Source organism: Triticum aestivum, chromosome 6B (assembly GCF_018294505.1).
Source record: "Triticum aestivum cultivar Chinese Spring chromosome 6B, IWGSC CS RefSeq v2.1, whole genome shotgun sequence".
Taxonomy (NCBI): Eukaryota; Viridiplantae; Streptophyta; class Magnoliopsida; order Poales; family Poaceae; genus Triticum; species Triticum aestivum.
In genome coordinates this window covers 149960962-149988154 of record NC_057810.1, presented here as the reverse complement: position 1 = coordinate 149988154, position 27193 = coordinate 149960962, and the positions used below count along the sequence as shown (strand labels likewise).

The 27193-nt window shown below is 41.6% G+C and overlaps 1 protein-coding gene and 1 long non-coding RNA gene across 6 annotated transcripts; both read right to left on the bottom strand.

Moving 5' to 3' along the window:
• Positions 1-2349: 2349 nt before the first annotated feature.
• Positions 2350-12484, bottom strand: LOC123136273 (uncharacterized). Of its 5 annotated transcripts, none has more exons than XR_006466734.1 (10): positions 10610-12484; positions 10440-10461; positions 9082-9210; positions 8780-8877; positions 8506-8675; positions 8296-8354; positions 8066-8114; positions 7917-7983; positions 2956-7681; positions 2350-2834 (listed from the first exon to the last, which is right to left on the bottom strand). It is a non-coding gene; the product is annotated as an uncharacterized lncRNA (long non-coding RNA). The 5 variants fall into 5 exon arrangements; XR_006466732.1 differs by having other exon boundaries at positions 2354-2834; positions 8780-8860; XR_006466733.1 differs by having other exon boundaries at positions 2354-2834; positions 8780-8860; positions 11957-12484.
• A 2797-nt stretch (positions 12485-15281) lies between these two features.
• Positions 15282-22751, bottom strand: LOC123136272 (26S proteasome non-ATPase regulatory subunit 2 homolog A). The gene is made up of 25 exons (XM_044555616.1): positions 22434-22751; positions 22210-22310; positions 21612-21732; positions 21465-21524; positions 21291-21358; positions 20719-20761; positions 19882-19947; positions 19735-19773; positions 19567-19649; positions 19261-19372; positions 19097-19180; positions 18791-18949; positions 18603-18707; positions 18423-18527; positions 18195-18335; positions 18006-18110; positions 17701-17922; positions 17322-17435; positions 17008-17223; positions 16581-16640; positions 16393-16506; positions 16202-16287; positions 16014-16122; positions 15745-15923; positions 15282-15659 (listed from the first exon to the last, which is right to left on the bottom strand). Exons 1-25 carry the CDS (start codon positions 22554-22556, stop codon positions 15587-15589), a joined length of 2688 nt encoding a protein of 895 aa, XP_044411551.1. The 5' UTR covers positions 22557-22751; the 3' UTR covers positions 15282-15586.
• Positions 22752-27193: the final 4442 nt, after the last annotated feature.

Genomic DNA, 27193 nt, shown 5'->3' with positions numbered 1-27193 from the left:
ACGCGCATACACTCACCCCTATGAACGCACACACGCACACCCGATCCCTATGAGCAACTCCGAAAGACTGAGTCACCTTATCATTTGGGAAATATTAAGAAAGCTAGATGTTGGGTATAAACTGTCCATGGCTGCTACACAGATACAAGAATAATACCCCTGATTAAAAGGCAGGAGATCACAATCGGATTTCTGTTTCTGTTTCTACCGTGCAAGGAACGTGCATGGCAAGGTGTACATATACGTGACATGATATCAAGGACATCGGATGGGGCCCACAAGTATATTAGTTGTAGGTTTTGTTTTTTATAATAAACACAATGTGTTTCTTACCGTAGACACTCATATCAAGTTCTGAACATAGGTGTCTAAAAATTCCTATGTTGCGCTTGAGTTGTCGTTGTCCAGGTTGGTTCTTTCGTGTTGAACCGCAAGGTTTAAACCCTCTACTTCGCATACATGGTGACCATGGATGAGGGGTTACTACTGCTAAAAGTAGAGTGCGTGAAAGCTCAGCATGCAAGCAAAGATCAAATCTCGCCTTGATGTTCGATCGTTTTATCAGTCTCGATGCCATCTTCTCATCAAATCCCACCCTCTCTAGTGTTCTCTCTCTCAAGCACACTCACTATCCTCCGCGGCGGCATTGGAGGTTGATGCTTACACGAGGTCTACTAGGATGTAAGGTAGTTGAGCCCTCAAGTGCATGAGTTTGTAGCAAGTAGCAAGTTTCTTCGGTTAAGAACCAAGGTATAAATGATAAGCTAGTAAAACTTCACTTGTGCCCCCAACAACTCTAGCAAGGGTGTCAACCTTACACGCTTTGCAATTGTACAAGATATTAAAAGATAATTTAACAGGTATTTTTTTGAACATTTGGAATAAACAATAACCGGAAATAAAAGTGCAAGTGAAAGTTGCTAGAAGTGTTTTCTTATAATAAAAAGTAGACCAAGGTTCATAGTTTCACCAATAGTAATTCTCCATAAGATAAAGTGCATCAATAACATAGACATGTGAAAGATGAAATATTTCATGCTTATGCAGATTATGTAAGATGTGTTGTTGATATTATATAGGTAGTATGTCCATAAATCCATAGATCGAGACCCTCCCTACATATATGGCCGATACTCCAATCGTTGACCGAGATACCTCTACATCATTCAGGTATAAGTAATAACAACAGATAAATGCTTTGAGTAAGATGACATACACTTGAATAATATTCCACTAAGCCTCCAGCTCATCCCGGGACAAACAAGTTTATTATACCATTGTCCTCATCGTCAATAACACTTGCAAGTTTACACACAACCAATGCACACCGCTCCCTCTACCGATTACACATCTAAACTGACCAAGACAAGATAAATAATCAAAGAGAAATATGCACCTATAAACCAAACATAAGCTTCACGTGATCTAAACATGAAGGAATAATTCATCACATGATGAACATCATCGCAAAGTACTCATCATATGGACCACAATCATGATAGTCGAATCAAGTGGCCATTACATATTGGCTACTCCCATGAATCCATTGTCCAGGGGGTGGTCTACTCACAACTCATACTCGAGCAGCGATGATCGATGTTGGTGAAGAAGGCGATGAATTTCCCCTCCGACGGCGTATAGGAACAGAGTTCCACATGAGAACCGGTCCCATGATATTTTTTGTGTACGACATGTGCTTGATAGTGGCGGTACATTGTGTATGATGTGTGGGGCCTTTGGTCCTGTGAAATAATTATGGAAATGGTAGATCTCAAATAAAATTCTCGATCGTCTGGTGGGCCCACCCCAATCTCAAGTAGTAATGGACATGATTGTGTGGTCTCTTTTTTCTTCGACTATAACCTACTATACAATATTATTATCAATAGGGGAAGATCGCCAACACAAATGTCTCAATGCATGTCTCTTAACATGCCCTCCTAGGGGATTACAGATTTTTGAAGGCATCCGTCTTGATGTATTGTATTTTAAGTGTTGTATTTAAAGTAGTTCTCATTTACGGCCTCTTTGATTCAAAATAATTTTCATAGGAATTCGAATGATAGAAATCCTTAGTAAATTCTTCCTATATTGGTCGTTTGACTCGTAGGATTGAATCCTCTAAGATTTTTTCCTAACGATTCCTTTATACTCCATAGGAATTTTAAGATCCACTCAAACCTCTTGAAAAGTTTTCTCTGTGATGCAATCAAACAAACAAAAATCATGTAGGATTCAAGTAGGCATGCCATTGCAATCCTATATTTTTCCTATTCATGTGTTTCTAGAATCTTGTGAATCGAAGAAGCAGTAAAAAAAATTGACTATATACTGCAAGGCAACAGCCTCACAGTTCTTTATTGCAAAGAACTAGAGAGATTACAAATGTACAATTTACAAGTGAAACAAAGAAATGAAAATACTTACAAGAGGCCTAAGAGAGTGTGGCTATCCAAGATACTAAGCTATCTTTATATTTACATTTGATTCTATGAGCCAAAAGGGAAATATCATGTATGAAATTCCTCCTCCAAGATATGAAGGACGGTCTCTCATTTCTAAAGATCTTCCCATTCCTTTGTGTTCAGATATTCCATGTAGCAGCAAAGACCACCTCTGTGAAGAAAGGATAACCAAAATCCCTCTTAGCAGAAAGAGCCATCTCATATGTAGTCTGGTTTGGCTGAACAATCCAAGAAATCCCAAGGTAGTTTCAAACCCTTTGACTGAAGTTGCAAGCAAAGAAGAGATGCGCCCGGTCTTCATGAGAAGCACAGAGGCAAAGAACACACGTGTCATCCTGTATGATCCATTGTCTGCGATGCATCATATCCCTAGTATGCAAACGGTCCATTAGAAGAAGCCATCCAAACACTTTAAATTTGAGCGTACAAGCACACTTCCAAATCCATCTCAAAATGGGATCAACCACTAGGTGGGAGAAGCAAGACTCACAGTATATCTTTGATTTGAACTCCCCAGATTTAGATGGCCACTTCCAAATGTCCTTACTCTCCACATTTAGATTGATCAAAGACAGCAAATCTTGAAGTTGAGTGAGCTCAAAATAAGCCTCATGTGGCAGAGGCAGATGGAAGTGTTCCGAGACCTCCGGCTGCTCCATAAACTCTCTGACTGTGACCGTGTCATAAATGACAAAAGAATGAAGCATTGGGAAATGCTCGCACAAAAGGACAACATTATTACCCAGCTGCCAGCGATCAAGCCAAAAAACCACCGTGTTCCCAGCATACACTTGTGGGACGGCTAACTTACTGAATTTGTTGTACAGTAATTTGTTTGGGATCATACTTGCAATCTAACATTATGATCTATTTTGTGGCATAAAGCCACTTTTGTTTAGACCTCAACTACTTTTTACTTTGGTGTTCTTACATCCATCCACTAGGTAATATGTAATGCATCCATAATGCCACTTGTTGCATTCAGAGAATATATTGTGTGTAGCTAACTTGATCTAACGACAATTCCAAGACATGCCAAGTATTACTAGGGAGAAAAATCTTCACAACATACTTCAATGCCCTCACATCTGGCAATCAAGACCTTCACCTATAAGGTTGCACATGATGATTGTTGCAAGAAAGGGAACAACCCTAGGTTCATTGTAATGCACAACACAAAATGTGCCTTTATTTACCAACTTGTATGTATAACATATTCATAGATTCAAAGTGATGAGAGTGTAGGAATTAGACTACTGCAAAAGCATAGACCTCTCACAATGCTCCCCACTTTGCCGTCGTCTCTTAGCATGCCATAATTAAATATAGAAGAAACCAGTGAAAACTGTGAAATGATGGTAATCAGCAATCATCACTAGCACTTAAACCCTGAACAGCGATGCATAAACAAAGCAGTACACATGAAAATTGCCTAAAACTAACCACAGATCGTTCCAATAATAGGCACGACGTTAGAACTTTGTCTACGTAGCACATATTTAATGAGAAGAGATGATCAGATCAAACCATCTTTGCATGAAATCGGGTTCATAGATCATTATATATTATGGTCATTAAGCATTGATATACCACTTGTTTTGAATTTACCGATACTAATGTATTGTTATTATTCCAAAAGAATCAATTGATAAAAGCATTAGGCAGTTTCTTTAACTATATGTTTCTCAACAAGTCTTTACGTATGGTAGTTCCGCGCTCCATTTCAAGTTTCCACACACATTCCCTCTTCTTCGACTTTTCCTATTCCCGCATCAAAGAACCATAAATTAACACCAACCCCTCTTATTTTCATGTCCTCCAGCTTTACTGATTATATATATCAAATCCCAACTATAATGACAGATTCTATTACTACTGGTTTAGGAAGCCTTCTGCGCATTAGAAAACCCTAATACTAATTAAATATTTACTAATCTGGACGTTTTGAACCCAGGCATGAATCTAGACAGTCCCACAAACCTAGGATTCAATCAGTTTCTACATACAGCTCGCCTGCAGATTTGAAACCACCCACAAAGGATAGATCCTACAGATTTGAAATCAACCAACGGTACATATGTTGCCACGGGATTACTTACATGAGACGAAGGATTGCTGGATCCTCACTCAATGGGTTTGCCACCAACAGGCTGCGTTCCGGCAATCTTCGCATGAACTTGTCGCTCCAGTTCTTCCATGTACACCTCAACCATCGCCTTCCTTAGCTTATCGGCCATCGAAAACAAATCCTGCACGGGTGGGGCCAATGCCGGGGAAGATGAGGACGAGCGACAACGGGGAAGAGGAGGACAGGCGACGGCAAAGAGGATGACGAGGGGGCGGCCGGGGAGAAACGGCAGATGGTTTCACCTGGGTACGGTGGCTAAATAGGACGCTTCCAATGCCATCGTGGACCCACACAGCAATCACACATTAACAGATAGCCGGACTGGCTGACTTTTTAAGCGCCTAGCAAGGTATTCTTTAGTTTCGGCATTACTAGGCAGGGCTGCGTGCAGGTATGGCCCACATCGACCCAAGCGCGCCAACCTAACATGCCGGATTATCTGCCTTATGTAGCGCACCGAATGGTCGAGTGTGTCGACGGAGCACATCAAGACTATCTGATATGTTAGTCGGATGCAACTACCACATCCACCGGTACTCGGATATATCAGGCACTCTGACGCTGGCGGCCGGTCATCGTCGGTCAATGGCGCCTTGGCGGGCTGCGCGGCGGCGTGCAAGTGCGGCGCCTTACGGCCCGACGCGAATGGGGTCAGGCAACGAAATAAGCTTTTGAGGGGGTCAGTGAGCAAAATAAGGACGCCGAGGAGTCATTTAGTAAAAAATAATACGAAAATATCAGCCATCGCCCACCGCGTCGCAGTAAATGCGTACAGGTGGGAGCCGCGTGTGGGACCATTCGAAAGAGCATGCATATAGTACGAGATGTTTTTGAAGGAGTACTTTAGCCATACAGAACTTAATACAACACATTCAAGACGAACAAACCGAATCTATATGCACTGCATCTGTACTGATTTGGGTGGGTAGAGCACCTAGGTGCTCCTGTGTAATTCCCCATTAGGCCCATGTTAGATTAATAACTAATCAAGAAAAGGGTTTCCAAGCAAGATAGGCCCATAAAATGTCGTCACTGCCGGTAATTCCAACATGTAGGTAATCATCATGGGCTTAACTCTATACTAGTAGAAAATTAAATAAGGATAAAAGTTGAGCACACTTTACCCTACTGCGTATCTCTTGTCCAGAAATACCATAATATTTTCTAGGGAAGCCACAACAATTGAACTGCATCTTTCTAGAGAATTGTGGTACAGGAGGCCTTTCATGCAAGGCTTCCTATACACTTACAAGTAAAACGTACTCGACTAGGACAGTTTCTGAAACTATTGAGAAATATTTGGAGACCGTGAAAGTTCTAAATAGAGGAGCAAACTGCAGTCCCCTCCACAGTTTCTCATCCGGGCTTGGGACCGGCAAAGGCAGTGCTAAACTACAAAACTACTAAACCAATCATTCAGCTAAGCAACAAGCCAAACAATCAACCAAAGGCAGCATTGGCACGACACACGATTGGCAATAAATATTCACGCAACGTTTTCACAAGATCATAACACAGGCATGGTTCAAAATTGCATGGAAACACCGCTAAAATCATGCTTGCCTCACTAGCAGAATCACAGCTCAAAAGTCATGGTTCAAATCATGTGTGTCCACACGAGCAGAGACACCGCTAACAAGAGCGCAACCAGAGGTTCAAATTACACAGAAATAAAGAGCATCACACGTAATGGGGATTAAAAATTGAACACACAGAAGAAGTACAAAAGACCCAATGAGGAGCCACGGCATCGAAGACAAAGTAGTCGACCGCGTCTAATCCATATGGAACACACAACATGGACAACCTGCTGAATGAAAATAAAGGTGAATCAAAGAAATTGAACACAACATGGACAACCTGCTGCATCTAGGAAGTGAACAAGCTCCATTCCTGAATACAAGTAAAACTGCATAGTGTGAACTACCTAATTGTTCAAAAGTAACTAGATAATTGCTGTCGCGGGGCGCATACTCATACACTGAGCTGTTGCAGTCGCATGTCTGGTACAATGTAATCACGTCACTCATCTCAAATAAACCACTGGCTTCAGTGATGTTATAGTACTCCCTCCGTCCGGAAATACTTGTCGGAGGAATGGATGTAGTATTTCCGGACGGAGGGAGTACAAAATGACACAGAAATACATATACATTGGTACTGGGGTACACAGAACTTCCGCAAAAGTTCTAACACACAAAAACCAGTAGTAAAATCACCATTGGAATGAATAAAATGTATGACAACTGCTGCACACAAAGGCATTTGTCCATGAACTATATATGCTAACCATATCTTACAACAGATAATCAATTCAGAAACACAAGAAATGCAAGTTAACATCCAAGAGTAGAAAACGGGTGCACAACAAAACCATTTATCATGTACAGAAACTAAACACTACGTCAGCTAGGTTTCAAGTCTTGCATGCACAAAACTAATTAACAAGCTAACCATCTAAGTAAACTAGAATTCCATCAGCCACAAAATTCAGAAGGAGGTAAATGCAGCTCCCTCCACATTTTCACATCCGGGCTTGGGACCGGCAAAGGCAGTGTTAAACCACACCAACACCAATCATTCAGCAAAGCATACAGGCCACACCATCAAGCAAATGCAACATTCACACAAACACGCAAAGTCACATACACAAGCAAATGCAACATTCACACAAACACGCAAAGTCACGTACACACAAGCAAATGCAACATTCACATAGTCACACACACAGTCAGTCACACGCAAAGTCACATACACACAAGCAAATGCAACATTCACATAGTCACACACACAGTCAGTCACACACACAGTCACACACACACACAGTCACACACAGAGTCAGACACACAGTGGAGCGCTTGCACACAAGAAACAGAGATAGATAGGGGCACATCACACGCACAGAGTCACACACACAATGGAGCACTTGCACACAAGAAATAGAAGGAAGTAGACATAGATTGGGGCACAGACAGAAAGCTAACACATGCAAGAACGAAGTAAATTCAGAAAGCTATAAAGAAATTCCAGAACCTGAATGAGTAAACTGATTTCTCTAGAGGGGTGAGGGTGATTCAGATCTTCATTCCTGAAAATAGGAAGCTAGTTAGAGGCTGATTAAGTGATTATCTTCATCACTATCCGCAAGTTTGTGGGCGGAGACACATATGCTTATTTGTTTTGAATTTGGTTCGTAATTCAAATATCATGAGCATACGCATATGGCAGAAAAGAAATGTTAAATGTATTATTGTTCTACTTACTAGAGAAAGCTAACATGAGCAAGACTTATAGAAGTTCTGGCTAAGGTAAGCCATTCATACCTAAAAAATATATGTTTCAAGTTGGCAACAGCGGTTGCCTCTCATCAGTTCCAAGCCGATGGCTAGCCTGCAATAAAATGATCAACTTAAAATGTGAGTGTGATGTAAATGATGTTTCTATTATTCTTGAAGCAAGAAAAGTAGCTTACATCATCAGCAGCACCAGCAGTCATATTTACAAATGAAGATTCAGATGACCTGTTATGTAATAAGCATCATATGAGAAGATACTTAGAAATCAGTTTATGATCATAACAGCATAAGTAATTATTCATGTGTGTATATCAAAGTTATCAAGGAATCAAGGATTCAGCATAAAACAAGTCAGACAAACTGATCAAAATTCAAACTCTGACCATTTGAAAGCATAGAAACTTACTGGTGATTGATCGTCCTGCAACTCCAATGATTCGCCTGGTTTGCCGTCTTTGACTTCAGCTATAGGTGAGAAGAACCAAGAACAAATAGAAGTACACAAATGGAAGTAACTAGTGTGTTTCGAAATTAGCAAACATCCCACCGTTTGTCTTAAACGGAGGGGGGAAATGCATTTCAGCAAACCATAAAAATAAAACAATCAAAAGAATACCTCTCTCGACATTGCTTGCCTATACATCCACCCATGGCGTACTTCTGTGTCCAGGAGCATGCCGTGGACTCATACTTGGCCCGATCAGTCTTGTACATGTGAGCGATCTCAGGCACCAGAGGATCATCGGGGTTGGGGTCCGTCAGCAACGAACAGATTGGCAGGAGGGCCTGTTAACAGAGACGGGTAAATGTTAGAGAAACATAAATGAAGAATTTCTGGTAACAAGCTTTAAGCAAAATGGACCAACCAAGCTAGGAATGCAGATCATTACCTTTGATATGGTCAAAGCCGGGCTCCACTGTTCCTTGAGAATGTTGATGATTGGGTGGAACACCTTGGTGCGGAAAGAGACCTGAACTAGGTTCATGTCTGAATGTCAGAAAAAACAGATAAGATAGTAAGCAGCAGCAAACTACTCCCTCCGTTCAGTATAAAGTTGGGTCATCTATTTTGGAACGGAGGGAGTAGTTGTTTGAGGACTCCCAAGACATTTGTGTAACAGCAATTCCAATATCATAGAATCAATATGAACTCTTTTTTTTACAAAGATTAGCTCGGTACACTGGAAATTACCTTCAGGGGCTTGAAGAGATAATCAGATGGGAAATGGATGTTCACCAAAAATAGACCACCGGTAACCGGGCTGTCTTGAGGGTCCCATGATAGTGACCTGCCAGTGGAACATGTACTCACCTACAGGACCTGCCCGAATAAAAGGAAAGTAATACGGTATTACACAACAGTCACTCAGTCAGACAAGCATTTCTATGAAGCCAGTCAAGTATGAGTAAGAAACAAGTCATATTTGCTGCGAGATCAAACAGCGGCCAGCTTTAGTTATGTGTGAACAAGTTCAGAATTAGGCATGAAATTATATTATCAAGGGTTATCCGTCATATATACGTCCAGTACAATGATTAGAATAATTCAAAGTTCATTGATCTTAATTTAAGAGGTTAATGGAACCAACTACTGTATTAAAAAACATCAAGTCACCCAGGAGGCCAGGACATCCACTGAAGCCACTTATTCTCCACAAAAACACAGAACATCAGGTTTACACACATTATGAATGCTAAAGTTGCTTTAGTAATTATATTTCTTCCTGTATGCATTGATAGACCAAGGAAAACAGATGACCATTACAACCTCACCTACTAAAACATAGGCCACTCTTGATGATTCTCTCTATTGGTTAGGATGGTACTGGTCATGTTTCTCAAATCAGATTTACACAACAGGAACAATGCTAAAGTTGCTTCAGTAATTATATTTCTTCCAGTAAGTATGCCGTTGATAGACCAAGGAAAACAGGTGATCATTGCAACCTACTAGAAGAGAGGCCACTTTTGACAATTCTCTCTATTGATCAGGCTAGTACTGTTTGTACAAAAGATAAAGTTGCTTCAGTAATTATATTTATTCCAATATGCGTTAATAGACTAAGGAAGACAGGTGACCATTGCCACCTCACCTCCTAAAACATAGTTCACTCCCGAAAATTCTCCCTATTGATTTGGTTGGTATTGTTTATGTTTCTTAAATAGTCTAGTCCATGCCTAACAGATTAGATTGGTACTGTTTATGTTTCTTAAATAGTGCTAGTCTGCCTAACTGTCCATATAAACTGTGAAGTCCTTGGCGATTTTAATTTCTTTTGGTTATGGCAGTTAAGATAGCATATAGTGCTATAGGGCGGTGCATGTTCTGTCCATGTGGTACTGGCCTAATGAGTTGTTGACTGTAAACTGTAATAAGGTTGGCATACTTTAACCTGACAGAACAAATCCAAGGAACTATGGCGTTACTATATAACTAGCTAAAATGTGGGATATGCATTCATAAGGTTACCATTACCAGCCATGAGATAAACAATGTGTAAAATATAGGAACAAGTTAAATTCGAGAGGGATTATCATCCAAACACATACCAGGTTGATGAGCGATCCACGGCTTCAGTTAAAACACCAGAAGCACACCATCAGAACAACGATAACGAATCATATTAGCCATCATGAAAACATCCATGCAAATATCAGGTAAATAAACACTTTGGGACTACAGGCATCCGCATCGCAAAATGTAACGAATGTAAATATACCTGCCCTATATGCCAACTCAACCCATCAGTGTCCTTAGCAACACAATAAAGAGCAAATGTGATATGTCCAGATCAACATGTCTGTACCTCAAATACTTAGAAAAGCATTATTCCAAGGACTGACAACAGTAATATACCAAAAAAAGAATATGATATCCACATAAGACATAATCACAAAAAAGTTCAGAAAAAAGAATAGTGCTAGGTCTTTTACCTATGATCAGGAACTACATATACCAAAGTTAGATACCAATCAACAAACAGCAATCAATCTTAATAACCATACACAAACAGCAATCAATCGTGCCATACAAACATGTACCATCTCAAGGCAACAAACAGCAACCAATCGTGCCATATAAGCATACCATCTCAAGGCAACAAACAGCAATCAATTGGCCTGCATGGTTTTTACCTTCTCAAGGCAATCAATCATCAAAGAACAAACAACAATCCATCTCAAGGCAATCAATCAAACAACAAACAACAAACCATCTCAAGGCAATCAGTCAAACAACAGACAACAATCCATCTCAAGGCAATCAATCAAACAGCAAACAACAGTCAATCAATCGTGCCATATGGGAAGATAAGCAAAGCATGATAACAATAAACAATTGAAAAGAAGAGCATCAGAACAACGGTAAGGATTCTCTGCATCTAGGATGGAAGCACACGCGCCTACCGATAGAACAATAATCGACAGAGGGCAACGAGAGTATCACAATGCGTTTGAGATCTGAAAATAACCGACGAACAACGCAGGTGATGGAACAGAGGAACCGATTTCCTGCAACCGTCGCCCCGACGCCAACACGAACGCATGATCGTGAGATAACAGAAGCGCACGCACAAGTTTCTCAAACAGAAACGCAGGAATCATCGCTCCACCATGAACACGAAATGCGGGATCGTCGGATAACAGAAGCGCACGCGTTTCTCAAACAGAATTGCTAGCTCGCAAACCAGACGGTGACCCAAACCGACCGACCGCTCGCTCGCTTCCTCCCAGAGTCGCAGGGACGGAGACCCCCGATGAGACGGCCCCAAGAACACGCGAGAGCATCAGGGCGACAGCGAGGACAAGCAAAATCATATCAGAAGCGATTCTAAACGGGTGACGGCGAGGACGAACAAATCAAACCAGACGCGATTTCTATCTAAACGGACGAATCGAGGGCGAGCAGACGCGCTTCATCAAATCAAAACAGACGAATCAAGGATGAGCAAAACTGAATCAAATAAATCAGACGCGATTCTTGTAATCTAAGCGGGCGAATCGAGCGAGGACGAGCAACATGAAACCAGAGGCGAGAGGAGGAGAGGCACGAATCGAGGACGAATCACCTAACCAGACGCGAGAGGAGGAGAGGCTCTACACATTGCCTCGGAAGGGCGGGTCAATCCAAAGAAGACGATCTCGAACACGCCGGCGGCAGCGGAGGAGCGCGACCGCGGGAACTGCCACCCGGACCAGGCGGCGGCGGCGGAGGAGGAGCGCGTCGACGAGCACCACCGCCCCCTGGCCACCACCCGGAGGACCCTGCCCTCCACCTCGACGCACCGCGCGCAGCTGGCGCACGACGCTCCACCAGCGGCGCGAGGGGCGCGGCCCCGCAAGCGGAGAGGGAGCGGGGCGCGAGAAGGCGGATGGATTTGGAATCGGAGGCGAGAGGCGCGGCCCGGACGAAGAGAGGAGGAGCGGACCGGCCAAAGGGCGGACCTTTATAGCCGGGGCGGAGGCGGTGGCTGCGGGCGGAGCCTTGTCCTTGCCGGACAGGGCTTCGCCGAGGTGCGCAGGGCGTGGCTGCGGATGTGAAATCAAAGGTATATAAGTGGGTTGGGGCTGGATCCGGATCGGGTCGGCGGCGGCGCTTTCCTTTTCTTGATTGAACTTGGGAGCGGAACGGGAGATTTGCAGCCAGCGTGAGTGCCGTTGCCGTGTCTTTCCCTTTTTTTTCAAGAGTAGCTAACTAGGCTTGCCACCTAGTGTCTTTCCTTTTTTTTTATTGATTGAGTGGTGAAAACAAATGTGTTTTTTTTAGTGATGAAATGCTGAAAACAAATGTCTTCGTGTTAGAAACGTGCTACCACTGCCAAAAAACAAATTTACCAACTAGAATATCTAGGATACGTGTCAAGTTGATCGAAAACTCATCTCGCCTGATCGGTCCCGCGAGTAGGGGCGAGGGGACCCTAGCTTGCCGCTTCCCTCCCCTCCTGCCTCCAGGCAAAGCCCGGCGGTGTAGGCGGCGGGGTGTTTCTCCCCTCCTGATGGTGTGCGCAACGCGGAATGCGGCATTGTGTCGGGAGCGTGATAGTAGTGGGCCAGACGGGCCCGCCGATGGCGTGGGCATGATGCTTCGATCTGGATCTATGGGATCTGTCCTTGCGCGAGCTTGTCCTGGTGACCTCATAGTGGCACGGGTGAGCTGTCGGGCGCAAGCTCCTTGCCTTGGCATCGACGATGGCGACGCTTGTGGGTGTCGCTATCTTCCTAAAGACACCCTTGTGGTTCTCTTCTCCATGTTAGGACTCCGGGCGAAGATCTTTGTTCGTTGCGGACTCGGTAGCGGTGATGCTTTGCGTCTTCCTCCCTGCCGAGGGCGTGTTTTTTCTTTCCTTCTTTCTTTTTTTCTTTTTTCAAATTCATGAAATTTTTTCAAAATTGATGATTTTCCAGATTTAATGAAGTTTTTTTCAAATTCGATGAACCTTTTCTCATTTATTGTGAACTTTTTCCCAAAATTGATGATTTTTTGAATTCAATGAACTTTTTCCAATTCGACAAGATTTTTTCAAAATCAGCTAATTTTTTCAAAAAATATGTGATTTTTTTTCAAATTTGATAACTTTTTAAAATATTGTGATCTTTTTTTAAGTTTGTAAACTTTTTTTTTCAAAACCATGAGCATGGTTTTGTTTTTTTGCAAAAAAAATCAAAACTCAATTGGTCGACCGCGACCAATCTAACGCGATCAAGGGAACTAGAAAACCATTCAAGAGTTATTTTCTTCTTAGGCCGGCCCACGAGCTGGGGCTCATGGGCGTCAAGAAGCTCAACAAGGCACCCTATAGGAGCTCCCATGGGACCCAAGGAGGGGCGGTCTGTTCCTCCCGCTTGGCGCCATGCGCCAATGTGGTATGGTCTGCGATTCTTTGCTTTTTTCTTTCTTTACGGTTCTTTCATGTCGTGCGCCTCCTCATTTCAAGGGTACCTCTCCGTAAGATCACCGCCTGAATGACAACAAAGGGATGTTCTGAGTAGGCCGAACTTTTTTTCCAACAACAGGTTATATTGAATTACTCAGGAGGATTACAGTGTGTGAATACATTCTAGAAGAAAAGCAGGGGTGTAATTCACCCAGATACATCTTCTACGATCCTCACCAGCCTGTTTGGCACACCAGCTGTGTGCCGCTTCATTTGCTTCTCAATTGTTATGGACAATGGGGCAAGATTGAAAACTGGAGCTTACCTCCTAAATCTCATAGCATATGTATGTAAGGTCTGCCCTTGAAAAATTTGCCTCATTTAGCATTCGCGCAACATCTTGAGCATCACTTTCGATGATCACCTTGAGATGTCCAAGAGCAAGACGAATGCCATCACGGAGCACCAAGGCTGCCAAGGCTTCCATGGTGCTTGCATTTTGTGCAACTCGGTACCAAATTGGTTTTGCCCGAACCAAAGCTTTGATATGGTTCTGAAGAACAACTCCCGTACTACCATAGACACCTTGCTCGTAATAGCTCACGTCAACATTAACCTTGATGTAAGTGATCTCATGGGGGAGAAGGGGGTATCCAGACCGATTTCTCCCTCAGCTCTCGTGTCGTCTTGAAGCCCACTAGCATCGTGGATGGTATCAATGGCCCATTTGAAGTTCTCCATGTCTCCTATTGTTTCTTCCAGTCCAAATCATGCATCACCCACACAAAATGATAGCAGCATGCGGTTCTGAAACTTGTTTGCCATCAACAATATCTACAGCCCATGAATCCGGATGAAGAGAAGGGATCCTGACCGGAAGGAAGCAACGACGTTCTATTCTTCACAAAGAAATATGATAAAAAATAGCAACAAAAATTGGCACACAGAAATCTGGGAAGCTTCTCCTATCCATATGCTCTTAAAACGTTGGGTACTGCCACACTTTTAAATGACTTCTTAATTGGAAAAATAAATATATATACAATGAAATCTCCGCGGAGTTAGCAGCATGGAGCGGAGCGAGCTAGTCATAGGTCAAGGAGCGTGGAAGTGGCGCTCCTCAGCTCCTTTTCTGCCTCAAATGATGGATTGAGGAGTGGGAGCTCGCTCGGAGGATTGCCGAACAGGCAAGTCCCCTCCAAAAATCCCTCCAAATTCCCATCTCTTCCAATCCCCTTTGAATGGTGTTGCAACGATGCTCAGCTCACTCCTGATGATGCAGTGCACCATATACTAATTTTAGTTTTACAGTGCCAGGCCAGGTTGCAGTTTAGTTGAAACTGTAACCGTATCAGCAACTGAATAACGTAAACGAGATAGCAGCAACGCTTTTAATGTAGCACAGCAAGCCATTAACTGCTGACATAACATTGTAGGAGTACTCCACAAAAAATAAGTAGACGGGCGCAGGTCCACAGGAAAGGCTAAACATACTGTGCTAATGAATGACAACGCCGTATCAGTTCTAAAGATGTAACTTTCAGTACACACTTGATACATATACAAATAAGCTCAAGGTCAAAAGACACCACCAGTTCAACTCCTACATGTCCACCAGTGTGGGTACAAGTGGCATGCCGGTCCATTCGGGCAACCAAACAAGCTTGCAGTTAGTTACAGCTCTGGTGGACGGAATAAAATGTTTTTGGATGAAACACCAGCAAGTGCCTTGTGTGAGGGCATATCAAAGGATCCTCGGTGACGACTGCCAAGCTGGGGGACTCCAAAAACTTGCATCAGATCAAAGCCTAGGGGGTTTCCCCCTCACTCCTCGTGGTATTCCGGGTTCTTCTTCAGAATTACAAAGCCCTCCAACGTCGAGGTCAGGGGGATGTACCTGCATGACACAAGGCAACAGTGGTTAGCTGCCATGGAGAGGAACATACTCAGACGATAAAGAACACGTGCCTAGTCCAACTTACTTGTCAGTCGCCAATTCCGCTCGCTCCCCGGCTGCAAGCAAGACAGGAGTGGTATGCGTCTGAAAGCCGGTTATCGTCTTAGGTCGTCCCGCCTGCCCGACCACATCAACTGCTTGCCCAACCCGCACTGGAACAGGAAGAGGCTTCAGATCCTCATCCACCGTTAAAAGCATCCTTGGCTGTAATAAGGAAAGAAGAGTTTATAATCTTTATCATCAACTGGCTGTTTGGTCTGGTTATAAAAATTGGCAGATGAGTTATATACATACCTGCATTGCCAGTACAATAATGTAAAGAATGTAGTGATATTTCCCTAGAATGGTGGACTTCATATCAAGGCAGGCATGCAGAACAGTGACAATCCCTCCAAGTGCCATCCTAAAAGAGCAAAGGAATTGTCAGATGAATCCAACAATATTGGAAGGGGAAATTGAGTGCTTGAAGATAGTTAACTCACGGGGAAAGAAGAAACCGGTCGGAATGGTATGGAGAAAGTGTCAGCAAACCCTTCCCAAGGTGAACAAGCCCTTGAGCAATTCTTACCTGAACATATAAAACTGATAAGCATATGCAAGTCTGCAACTCCAATACAAACAGGAAACCACCATCGGGAAAAGGATGCTAAAGGAGCACCGGATATGTACTTACACAGAATAGATGAGCAGCCTCTTTGTAGTAATAACTCGAAAGATTACGAAGCATACCAGCTATTCTGGCATTGTTTGTACCAGCACCAATCAAACCCAATGAGATTATCGCAGCCTAGAGCAAGGTAACCAAGTTATAAGATGAAGCATGAATTTAAGAAATTAACTGCTAGGTTAAGAAGTGCATACCATTGAGACATCAGCATCTGCATCATGACTCAATCTGCTCAGTGTGTCCATTACATTTACCTGATAAATACAAGATATCAGAATTGTCCAAAATAAACATCATAACACTGAAAATGAACCACTGAACAAGCATTTAATTCATAACATGGAGAATGTCCCAGTATGCACATGGCAAAATTAACAACTGGCGGAAGTGCCTTTGATTTGCAGTTTTGTTACACTATAAATTACATTACATAAGATATTGTCATGAAAAAAAAACAAGGACCAGCAATCTCTATCTTAGGAGGAGATAGGATCAAAATGTTTTGCTTTGAAGTGTTTTTTACTACTTGAGTTAAACATTTGCATTCTAATGAACTCTGCGACTCTTCACAGTAACTGATCAGGCACAAATTCAAGATAGAGATTTCAAATAACTTATTACCTTGGGGTTCGAAATACAGAGGATACCAAGTGCAAGAGGAACTGCTCGTCTAATATTCTGCTCGCCATACTGTAGAAGACGTTCAAGTGATCGTACAGCCATTTCAGCTCCTAATTCTTCAGACATGGCAATAAGAGCAATTCCAAGGACAGCTGGGCCTTGGTGTGTTTCGCCTTTCTCAAGATGTTGTGAGCAAATACCAAGAAGTTTCTGAACCTGCATTAAGAATTGCGAAAAGGTTGGAGCCATTAGAACACAGTTTGAAGCTGTTATAAGTCAGCAAACATGTTAATATAGGGATTGAAGTTAAGTACCTTGAGCACATTTCCTGTTCCAGCATATGCAAGGGACATAAGTGTTACGTCACAATATTTCCTGATCTTCTCATCAAATGTTTTAGAAACCTCCGCAGTAGCCTCAACGCTTTCCTGAAATAGTTCACCAAAATAAGCTATCTGGATGCATTTAAATTGCCTTGAAAAAAGACGTGTTATGATGAAGATGTGTGCATAAGCTAAATTTAGCAACAACATAGTATGAAAACAACAGTAACAATTGCAATCAGCTTTCTAGTTGGATCCAATTCACAAAAGACTGGGCGAATCCTTGAAACAAATCGTATGTCCATTAAACGCATGCCAATTTTTTCTTGCACGACAAACTTGAATGAAAATGCAAATGCTGAGTATTTACCTGCTTTCCAAGATATAGAAGGCCAAGCACAACAGGAAGAAGGCGTATAATTGGCTCTGCCAGCTCGGCCTCACTGCGCTCCATCAAGAAAAATATGATGGATTGTGCAATCTCTTCGTTGCATGAACCAACAAACACCAATCCCAAAGCAACAGCAGTGAAGACCAAGACCTCGAGTGTTGCTTGGGGGTCTCCCAATATAGCTGATAGTTGTACTCTTAGCTGGAATACAGGAAACCATGTTAGCACGAAATATATAACTGATGATAAGGTAAAAACAGACAATAGCAAGCGCCGATTTCCACCTCATCCTTTTGAGAACCAGCATATGCGATACCAAGACCCAAGATTGCACCAATCCGTATGTTTGAGTCATCCTTGTTAACATACTCCATGAGGATAGCGAGTGCCTGGAAACAATTTCTTATTAAAGACAGAACTTGCATAATATCAAATAGGGAGAGAGGAAGCAGCTAATAAATTGGAATACATACAGGGTCACAATCATTCTTCACACCGCAGGTGACAACTCCAATACCTAGCAAAGCTCCAGCAACAACATGAGTATCAGTACTATGCAAGTACTTGTCGAGCTGGGCAAGCCCAGAATCAGTATCCCACAGGAGAATCATTCCCTGCAAGCAATAATTTCATTTAGTATTGGCTAGTTATAACTTAAAGAAACCTTATTGTTTGAAATATATTTAATGATGTGATTGTACCAGGCTAGCTGCTGCACTGGCTTTTCCATGTTCCTTATTCTTAAATAACCAGTTTCCAGAAGACCCGCTGCTGGAAGAATCAGATGGAGCAGTCATCAGCTTATCCTGCACAAATGAACAAACTTAATATTCACTCTTGCCTTGTATGGACCACAAATAACATTCTCCACAAAAACTAACCTGGCCAAATCCAGCATTAACAAATGCATTGACAAATGTTGCAGCCAAATTCTGTCTTGCAGAATCAAGACTGGAGCTGGCACCACGTCCGTCAATCAAATGGACCTAAAGATTAGAAAGTATAAGCATACTTTTATTATGGACTAGAAAGCCTACCATAAACATGAAATTAGTGAAATATAGGTCACCTTATAAATATCTTCTGGAGATTTTGCCTCCATAACCTCGATATCACGAGCAAGAGTGAGGTACCCCTCACTCAGCTTGGTGTTATTAACTATTTCTTGCAACATTTCCTTGTCATTTTCATCTGCAGCTATCTCATCATCAATCTCCATGGCCAAACCCTTCAGAAGAGGAGAGCTCACGGTCAAAATTTGTAAGATAAGCTACTTTAAATGCAAGACATAAACAATTAACCAAGGTAAGGAATCAAAATTCAGAGGGAGGTGGAAAGAGGTAAAGGGAGGGAAAGTAAGGAGAGAAATACATACATGGCGTGCAATGATGTATGAGAATTGCTTCTTGAGTACAAGATCATCAGTTGCTGTGTAGACCTGCTTCACATACTGTATGGACTACAAATCATTGAGATGCATGTCAGTTTAAAGGTAATACCTAAACAGAGGAGTACAACTTCTAATAATTTTCTGCTTACCTTGTTGTCAAGAAGCAATGCAATGCGCAATGCACTTGCAAGATCTTCAAACTTCATGTAAATGGTATATGCTATATCAAGTGCCAGCGTATCATCTGGAGAAGAGAGAAATCTGCAGTTTGAAATTGAGATAGAGCAAAACATTAATTCAAGTCAACTAAGATTCAAATTTATTATTCCAAATCTATACGTAGGAACTTTTTACAGAAAATATGTACAAGCAATAATTTAAAGAAACAATTTAGAGAGATGTGCACATTAGAAAAATAGCAGTGTATGACCTAATGTATAGAGTTGTAGACATACCTAGACGAACTAGTAAGGTACAAACAAGTTCTCTTGTAGTTTGTTGAGTCGACATGCTCAACTAGCAAATCAAGGTCTTCAACCTGAAATGAAATATCATGCATCAGTATATCCATTGGTGAATAGCTACAAGTAATGTACTGGTTGAAATTGTGCAAGACAAAATACCTCCATCAGAAGATCTACAGCTTCTGGCTCAGCATTATGCTATTATACAAAAAAATGACAAGAAAACCAACAAGGCGTCAATGCATCACCACAAAATTATTTTCGAACAGAGGGAGTATGTATGTCCACAATTTTCAAAGAACAAACCTTCATGTGGAATGAGACAATTTGCTGCACTAGTTCCATTAACTCATCAATTGGCATGTCATCACCCTGCAGAAATACAAAATTAACACTTTGAGGTTTGAAATATATATACACACACAAGAAATAGAAAAAAAACAGAGAAAATCTACTTAGTATGGTTGCAACCATGACACATTAAAAAAAAGATGAATACAAACAACATATGTGCAGTGAGTAATAAACAAATGTGATCCAGATTGGATATTACAACAAGGAGACCCAGTTACTCACTCCTGTTGTTGGAAAGATGCCGTTTTGGGCACAAGTAAAGTACAACATCCAAAACTTTGACAACTAAAATTCAAACTTTGACTACTAACATCAAAACTTTGACTACCAATATCCTTTAAAATATCTCAGTTAGATAGTCAAAAACCATAGTCATTAGTCTTGAATAGAATATTTCATAAGTCTACTTCTGTTTAGCTTTATTTATGAATATATCACAACTCAAAGTGCTCAAAGGTGAATACTAGAGACTGCCTATGTCCAAAACAGCAGCTTTTAGAGAACTAGAGCAAATAGGAAATGACAAACTACAGTAGTTCCGCAAACTGATTAAAGCCTACGAGCATGACCAGTAGTAGTCACCAAAATAGTTGAAGTAAATCACTCATAGCATCGATAAAAGGGGTAATAATATTTATCAAATTACATCAATGATGTCTAAGATACATAGGAAGTTAAGCCTCCTAAGTAAAAATAAAGGGTTATCACAATGGGGTAAATAGAAAAATGGAGCAAAAAGAGCAAAGCAGAAGTTCCACGTAGTAATGATACAAGAATGAGAGTTCCAACCTGGCGCTTTTGGAATTCTTGAGCAATTTCACCAGCCAGATTCCTGTCACGAGAAAAAGGTTTCAGTAGAATCCAACAATTGTGAAAGTAAATGCATATAACAAATTACAAAACCAACAATGTATTGGATACTTGGTCCGATAGCTATATACAAATTAGCCATCACATAAGATAAACCTTGCAGTCAGAACACATATAGCAACCAAAGCAGAATATTAATGATGCATAATCAATATATGTCCACCACAAGGAAACCTTTATCCTATCATGCTACAACTACCTCATTGTAACAGTCATAGGAATAGACCATGTTGAATATTAAATGACTGTCTAAACTTTAACCTCTTGCTAGTAAGCAATTTGTATTTCTGGGTATGGATTTTTGAAACTAATAGAATGAAGTGGGAATAACAAACAGAACTCTTGGAAGGAAAGAAACAATATTTCACTTTTACATCTATAAGGCAGACATGAACTAAATACCTAATTAACATTAAATGGGCTATAAGATAAATTCACAAAACAAAACAAAAACAGGTAAAGTATATAAATTTATGCAGTATTGTTCTTACCTCACATATTCATGACCCCAGGAACCAATGTCGCCTTCAGAGCCCAACAAACGGTACCTCAGGCTCTCCTGAAACAATGAAAAGGCAGAGCAACTCTTAAGAAGGCTAACCTCAATTCACGCTGAAAGGTATAAAACTGAATCGTGGCAGAGTAGGAACATGGCAGGCACATACCCTCTCTCCTTCAGCAGACATTGTCAAGGCCAACACTGATAGTATGTCAGCCATGTACTTCTGCAAAACAGTTGTGTTGTTATATTAGCAACGTCCAGAATCAGTATTTAAATCACCGTACAACAAAGGTGTGAGTGTAATGTATACCTTTAGCTCAGATTCTGGCATAGTTTCATAGTAGGACTTGAGGGTTCCATAGTGTGGGCGGAGGAATTTCAGTGGCTTTGGGACAGACGTCATCGAGCTTGTAGCTGAGCGAATCTCCTGCCTGGCAGGGGTCAAAATCTCAGTGGCAGCTAACAGAAATAAAGCAAGAAAACATTGTTTTTTACACAAACTACTACAGTGGTAGCACCCCACAAGACCTTGCCAGATAGATGGAACAAAAGTTAGCAAAACCAAAGCCTACACATTCAAGGGATTCAGACAGAGAGCAGAAATCTAAACTTATGGCAAGCCAAAGGAACGAATCTCCTGCCTGTAAAGGTCAAAATCTCAGTCGAGGGCACACAAAGGCTAATCTTTTTACACAAACTAGAGTGACAGCAGTCCGTAATGGTTCGTCAGGTAGATGTAGCTATATAGAGGCCAGAACTAGAGCCAGTCCACTCATCGAATTCGCGCAGAGATCGGAAATCTAAACCTAGAACAAGCAGCCGACGCGCCACCAGACCTGGGCACGGAACAGAATTCGGGGACAAAAACTGAATCTGTGAGGTCCCAGCAAGCGAATAGATTGTGGTACCTCATGCTCTCGAGGGCGAGCCTCTGCACGCCGGGATCCACGTCCTGCGCCCGCACCACGTAGAGCTCGAGCTGCTCCTTGAGCGCCAGGTCCTCCTCCGACTGCGCGCACCAAAGCAAAAACACATCAGGCGGGGGCGGGACCGCAGATCGAAGCGAGACGCTCCCCGATCTCGGCCGGCCGGGGGAGACCGGGCGGAGGGGGGGACGGGGGGGGCAGCTCACCAGATCGTCGTCCTTCTTGTCGTCCTTCTTCTTCCCCTTGGAAGACGAAGGCTTGGCGGGCGGCGCGGGCTCCGAGGGCGCGGCGGCGGCGGCCCCGCCGTTGGGGTTCTCGGGCGGCGACATGGCTGGACGGGCGCCCGCGGATTCGATTCGCCGACGGCGACGGCGCTGCTGGCAGGCTCTAGCTAGGGTTCGGGGGCAAGCGGTGCGGTCGTACGGAGGCAGACTCGCGGTGCTGCTTGGGGGTTTATTTTCTGGGGGCTGAGGCGGAAGCGGAAGAGGGGATCTCCGCTTTGCTTGAGAGTTGGAGTCGGACGCGAGGTGGATGAACTTGTCACTCCTTTTCTGTCCCGATTTGCCCCTCCCCCAAGTTTGGATCTGGGCCGCCCGTCCGGCCCTTGGACTCTCTGTTGTCGTCACGGGTTCGGTCGGGCCGGCGCGGCCGAATAGTAATGGGCTAGTTTACGCTCAAAATATTAATGATAGAAGGCATTTTTTTTTCATAACTAACCTGGCGAGAGGAGCCCGTCGGAGGTGAATGCTACTTCTTGCTCTTATAGCTACGCTAGCATCCGTCGAGAGCAACTAACTGAGGGGTGCCCCTACACAAAACTAACTGAGGGTACCCATTGCAGAATCTTGCAAGGGTCACTTGACACGCTCTCAACCGCCGCTACCTGTCGTGTGCTTGGCGTTTTCTCGGAATTTTGTTTTCTTATACCTTTCCGGATTTTAGAATTTATTCGGCTTTTCAGCTTTTGCCCAGTTTTTCCTAGATTTTGGACAAAAAAATCAAAAAAAATTGCATGAAAAAATTTATTTCGTGAGAGGCACAGGTTTGCTTCCGATGTGCCACTCGGAAAGGAAAAATCAATTTGTTTTCTTACGCCAGAGGCACTGGTTTGCTTCTCGTGGAGGCACAATTTTACTTCCAATTGTGCCTCTCGGAAAGTGGTAAACTCTTTTTTTTCGTGAGAGGCATATATATTTACTTCCGCGAGGGGCACAACTGTGCCTCAGGGAAAGGAAAAAATGCAATTTTTTTCTTTCATGAGAGACACAATTTTGCTCGTAAATGGGAAAAGGTGGGGAAAATTGAGCTTCCGGCTCGAGTTTTTTCTGGATTTTTTGTGGAAACAAATTTCATCAAAACATATTAACATGAGATCTATTTTCAAAGATCATAAGTCGAGAAATTCAAAGTTGAAAATGGTTAACCCTTTAGACACACGGTTTAAAGATAAAATGTTTTCAATAAACAAATTTATGAAAAAGGGAATTTCCACCACCTGTCGCAACCTCGGAAGGTCGGAGTAACCTTTACAAGGGGTACCCATTAACTAATAATTTTGGCATCCGTCTCGCTAAAGCTTTCCTGCACAACGGTATGGGCGGGCCCAATAGCATGTTACTTGTTTTGTTCGTTCTCGGTCGTTCACCATTGCATTCATTCAAAAAAATTCATTTTTTTCTATCTTATTTCATTTTCTTATTTATTTTCATGTTTTTTCAGTTTCTTTTTTCATCGGTATACCTTGGTTTTTTTAAATTCTCTTTTGCTTTTCCTTGATTTCTTTTGTTTCTTTCATTGTTTTTCATTGATTTTTCTTCCATTTCCCATTCTTCTTCTTCTTTTCTTTAGTTTTTGTTTCTTTCTCGGGTTTCAATGATTTTTCTTTTTTTCTTTGTTTCTTTATTTTATTTCCATTTTTTTGTTCAATTTACACTTGTTTCTTTGGTTCCATATTTTCTTATTTTTGGCATTTTGTTGTTTTGGTTTTCATTCTACATGTTTCGTATACATCAAGAATATTTTTTCTAATACATATTTAACATTTTTCAGTACATAGTTAATATTTTTCCATACACATTATCAAATGCTTGATTAATATATTTTAAATACAAGATTAATAACTATTTAATGTATGATCATCATTTTTTTCTATACACATTTTCAAATTCTTGATATAAAATTCAAAAATACAATATTAATGTTTTAAATATATGGTCAGCATTTTTTTCTAAGCACATTTCACATTTTTCAAATGGTTGATTAACATTTCTCCAGTGTTTGTTTAATATTTATTTATTTATTCGTTTCTCAAAAAAAGTTTTTTTTTAATGCGTGATTAACATTTTCCAAATACACAATCAACTTTTTTTGCACACATTGTATATTTTATATATACATTTTTCATAAACAAAGAAACATTTTCTTTAATTTAAATTTTTTTCAAATCCTTGCTTAACATTTTATAAATAAAATGGTCAACATTTTTTCTGTAGACATTTTTAACATTTTTTAAATGCTTGTTTAGAATTTTTCAAATACAAGATTAACATTTTTAACATATGGTCAATATTTTTATACACATTTTAATACTATTTTCAAATGCTTCATTAACATTTTCCAGATACAAGTTTTATATTTTTAATACATGGTCAACATTTATTCCTATACACATTAAACATTTTTCGAATGCTTGATGAACATTTTGCAGATATTTGTTTAACATTTCTCAAAGGCTATATTAACATTTTCTAAATACATGATTAAAAATTTTCACGCACAATATATATATTTTGTATACATTTTCCATGCACATGAGAAACATTTTTCTTTAATCACATTTAACATTTTCACATGCTTAGTTAACATTTTGTTTTCAAAAGTTTTATGTAAAAAATATAATTTATTTATTTGGAACATTTGAAAGTACAAACGGAAGTAAAAAAGAGATAGGAAAAATAGGTGAAAAAAACAACAACAAAAAGGTCATAGCCTCCCGCGCGTCTGGACATGCCCATGTAGAGAGGCGCCTGACACGAGAGCATGCTAGGTCTCGCTATAAGCGAGACATAGTGCTGCCCCTCGTCAGGGAGGTTTTCATGCCATTTGACTTGGAAACCATTCTGAAAATCCCTCTGTGCACTAGGAAGTCCAAATCCTATTAGAGTTTATTTCACAAACCAATGCGCACACCCGCTCCAGCTTGGGCTCGATCCATTTTCTTTTTTTGCTCCTTCTCAAATGTACATTTGAGGCAAAGCACACTTCGTACTTGAATCGACCAGGCCAAATATAAGCGACGTTGTTTGATATTTGGGAAACTTCTAGATGCCTCCGGACGGTGTTTTGGTTTTCTATATGGTTTTTTTCTCTCTTTTTTCCTTTTCTCATTTATGCACACCTTTTTTAGAATATGTGGATCTTTTTTCCAAACTCGTCAAATGAACGGACTTTTTCAAATGCGCGAACTATTTTTGAACTCGTGAACTCTTTCGAGTTCATGAACTTTGTTGAATCCCATGAACTTTTTTATAATCCCATGATTTTTTTCAACTTGTGAACTTTTTCAAATTAGCAGATATTTTTTAATCATGTGAGCTTTTTTTTCAAATGTATCAACCTTTTTTCAAATCCCACGATTTTTTAAAACTCGTGAACTTTTTTGAGTTTGTGAACTTCTTTTGAATCTTACGAACATTTTTCAAATCCGTGAACTTCTTTTGACCATGTGAATTATTTTGAATTCTTGATTTTTTTTTACATAATCTTATTTTCTCGAAAGTCAGCAGTCAAACTGTGGATGTGTCAACCGCGAACTGAGCGGATAGTAAAAAGGAAAACTGGCGCGTCACGAGCGAACGTTTGTCTCCTTGTTGGGCCGACCATGAGGTTATCGCTTGAGCACTGGCTTCCTTCCCTGGCGCTGGGAAGGAGCTCTCACTAGGAAAGTAGAGGACTTGTTGTCAAAAAGAAGTAGAGGACTTCTGGCTTAGCATGAGGACATGTCATCTTTACTGGCTGGTCATCATATAAAATGATTAGCAATACTAATCTTGCTAGGGAAGTTTGGATGGAATAGCATGACGGAGGCTTAAATTATACTGTTGATGAACGTTGCATGGAAAACAAAAAATTTCTATGCACACGCAAGATCTATCCATGGAAGAGCATATCTATGAGAGGGGGAGAGCATCTACATACCCTTGTAGATCGCTAAGCGGAAGCGTTTATCACGCGGTTGATGTAGTCGTACTCTTCGCGATCCGATCATGATCCAACCGATCTAGTGCGGAACGGACAGCACCTCCGAGTTTAGCACACGTGCGGCTCGATGACGTCTCCTCCTTCTTGATCCAGCAAGCGGGAGAGGAGAAGTAGATGGGATCTCAATCAACACGATGGTGTGGTGGTGATGGTGGTGGTGGAACGCCGACATGGCTTCACTAAGCATTGCCGGGACGAGGCGGTGGAACTACGGAGTAACAGGAGACAGAGAGGGCGCCAAGGGTTTGGTGTGTCCTTTTGGGGCGCCCTTTCCCCTCTATATATAGGTGTAGGGGCATGGGAAACCACCCCTCCAAGCCCTAGGGCGCAACAAAGGGGGAGAGGACTTGGACTCCAAGTCCAATCCTATTCCTAATAGGACTCCTTCCTTTTTTGCCTTCCCTAGCCACTAGGCTTTTGAGGACTTGGTGTGTGTAACGCCCCAAGACCGACGCTCCAGATGCCTTCCTTGTTTTGCGTGACCGCTGTGTGTTTTATTTGTTTGTTGCATTCGTCATGTCATATTTTGCATTGCATTGGCACTCGTTGCCGTCATTGTTTTTAAAACTTGCATTCGCTCGTTGGTGCCGTTTCTCCCTTTGCCTTCATCTGGGTTGTCAGAATCGCGATTCTGTTATACGATTCTATGACTTTACGATACAAACAAACCCCTATGATTCTACGATTTTAGTTCATAGAATCTACG

Excerpts from the sequence above, each read along its gene's own strand:
- LOC123136272 (XM_044555616.1), bottom strand. The coding sequence starts at position 22,556 with ATGTCGCCGCCCGAGAACCCCAACGGCGGGGCCGCCGCCGCCGCGCCC. Across the intron at positions 17,923-18,005 it reads CTGGTTCTCAAAAGGATGAG|CTAAGAGTACAACTATCAGC; the intron begins GTGGAAATCGGC and ends CCTGTATTCCAG. Across the intron at positions 16,641-17,007 it reads TCTGTATTTCGAACCCCAAG|GTAAATGTAATGGACACACT; the intron begins GTAATAAGTTAT and ends TGTATTTATCAG.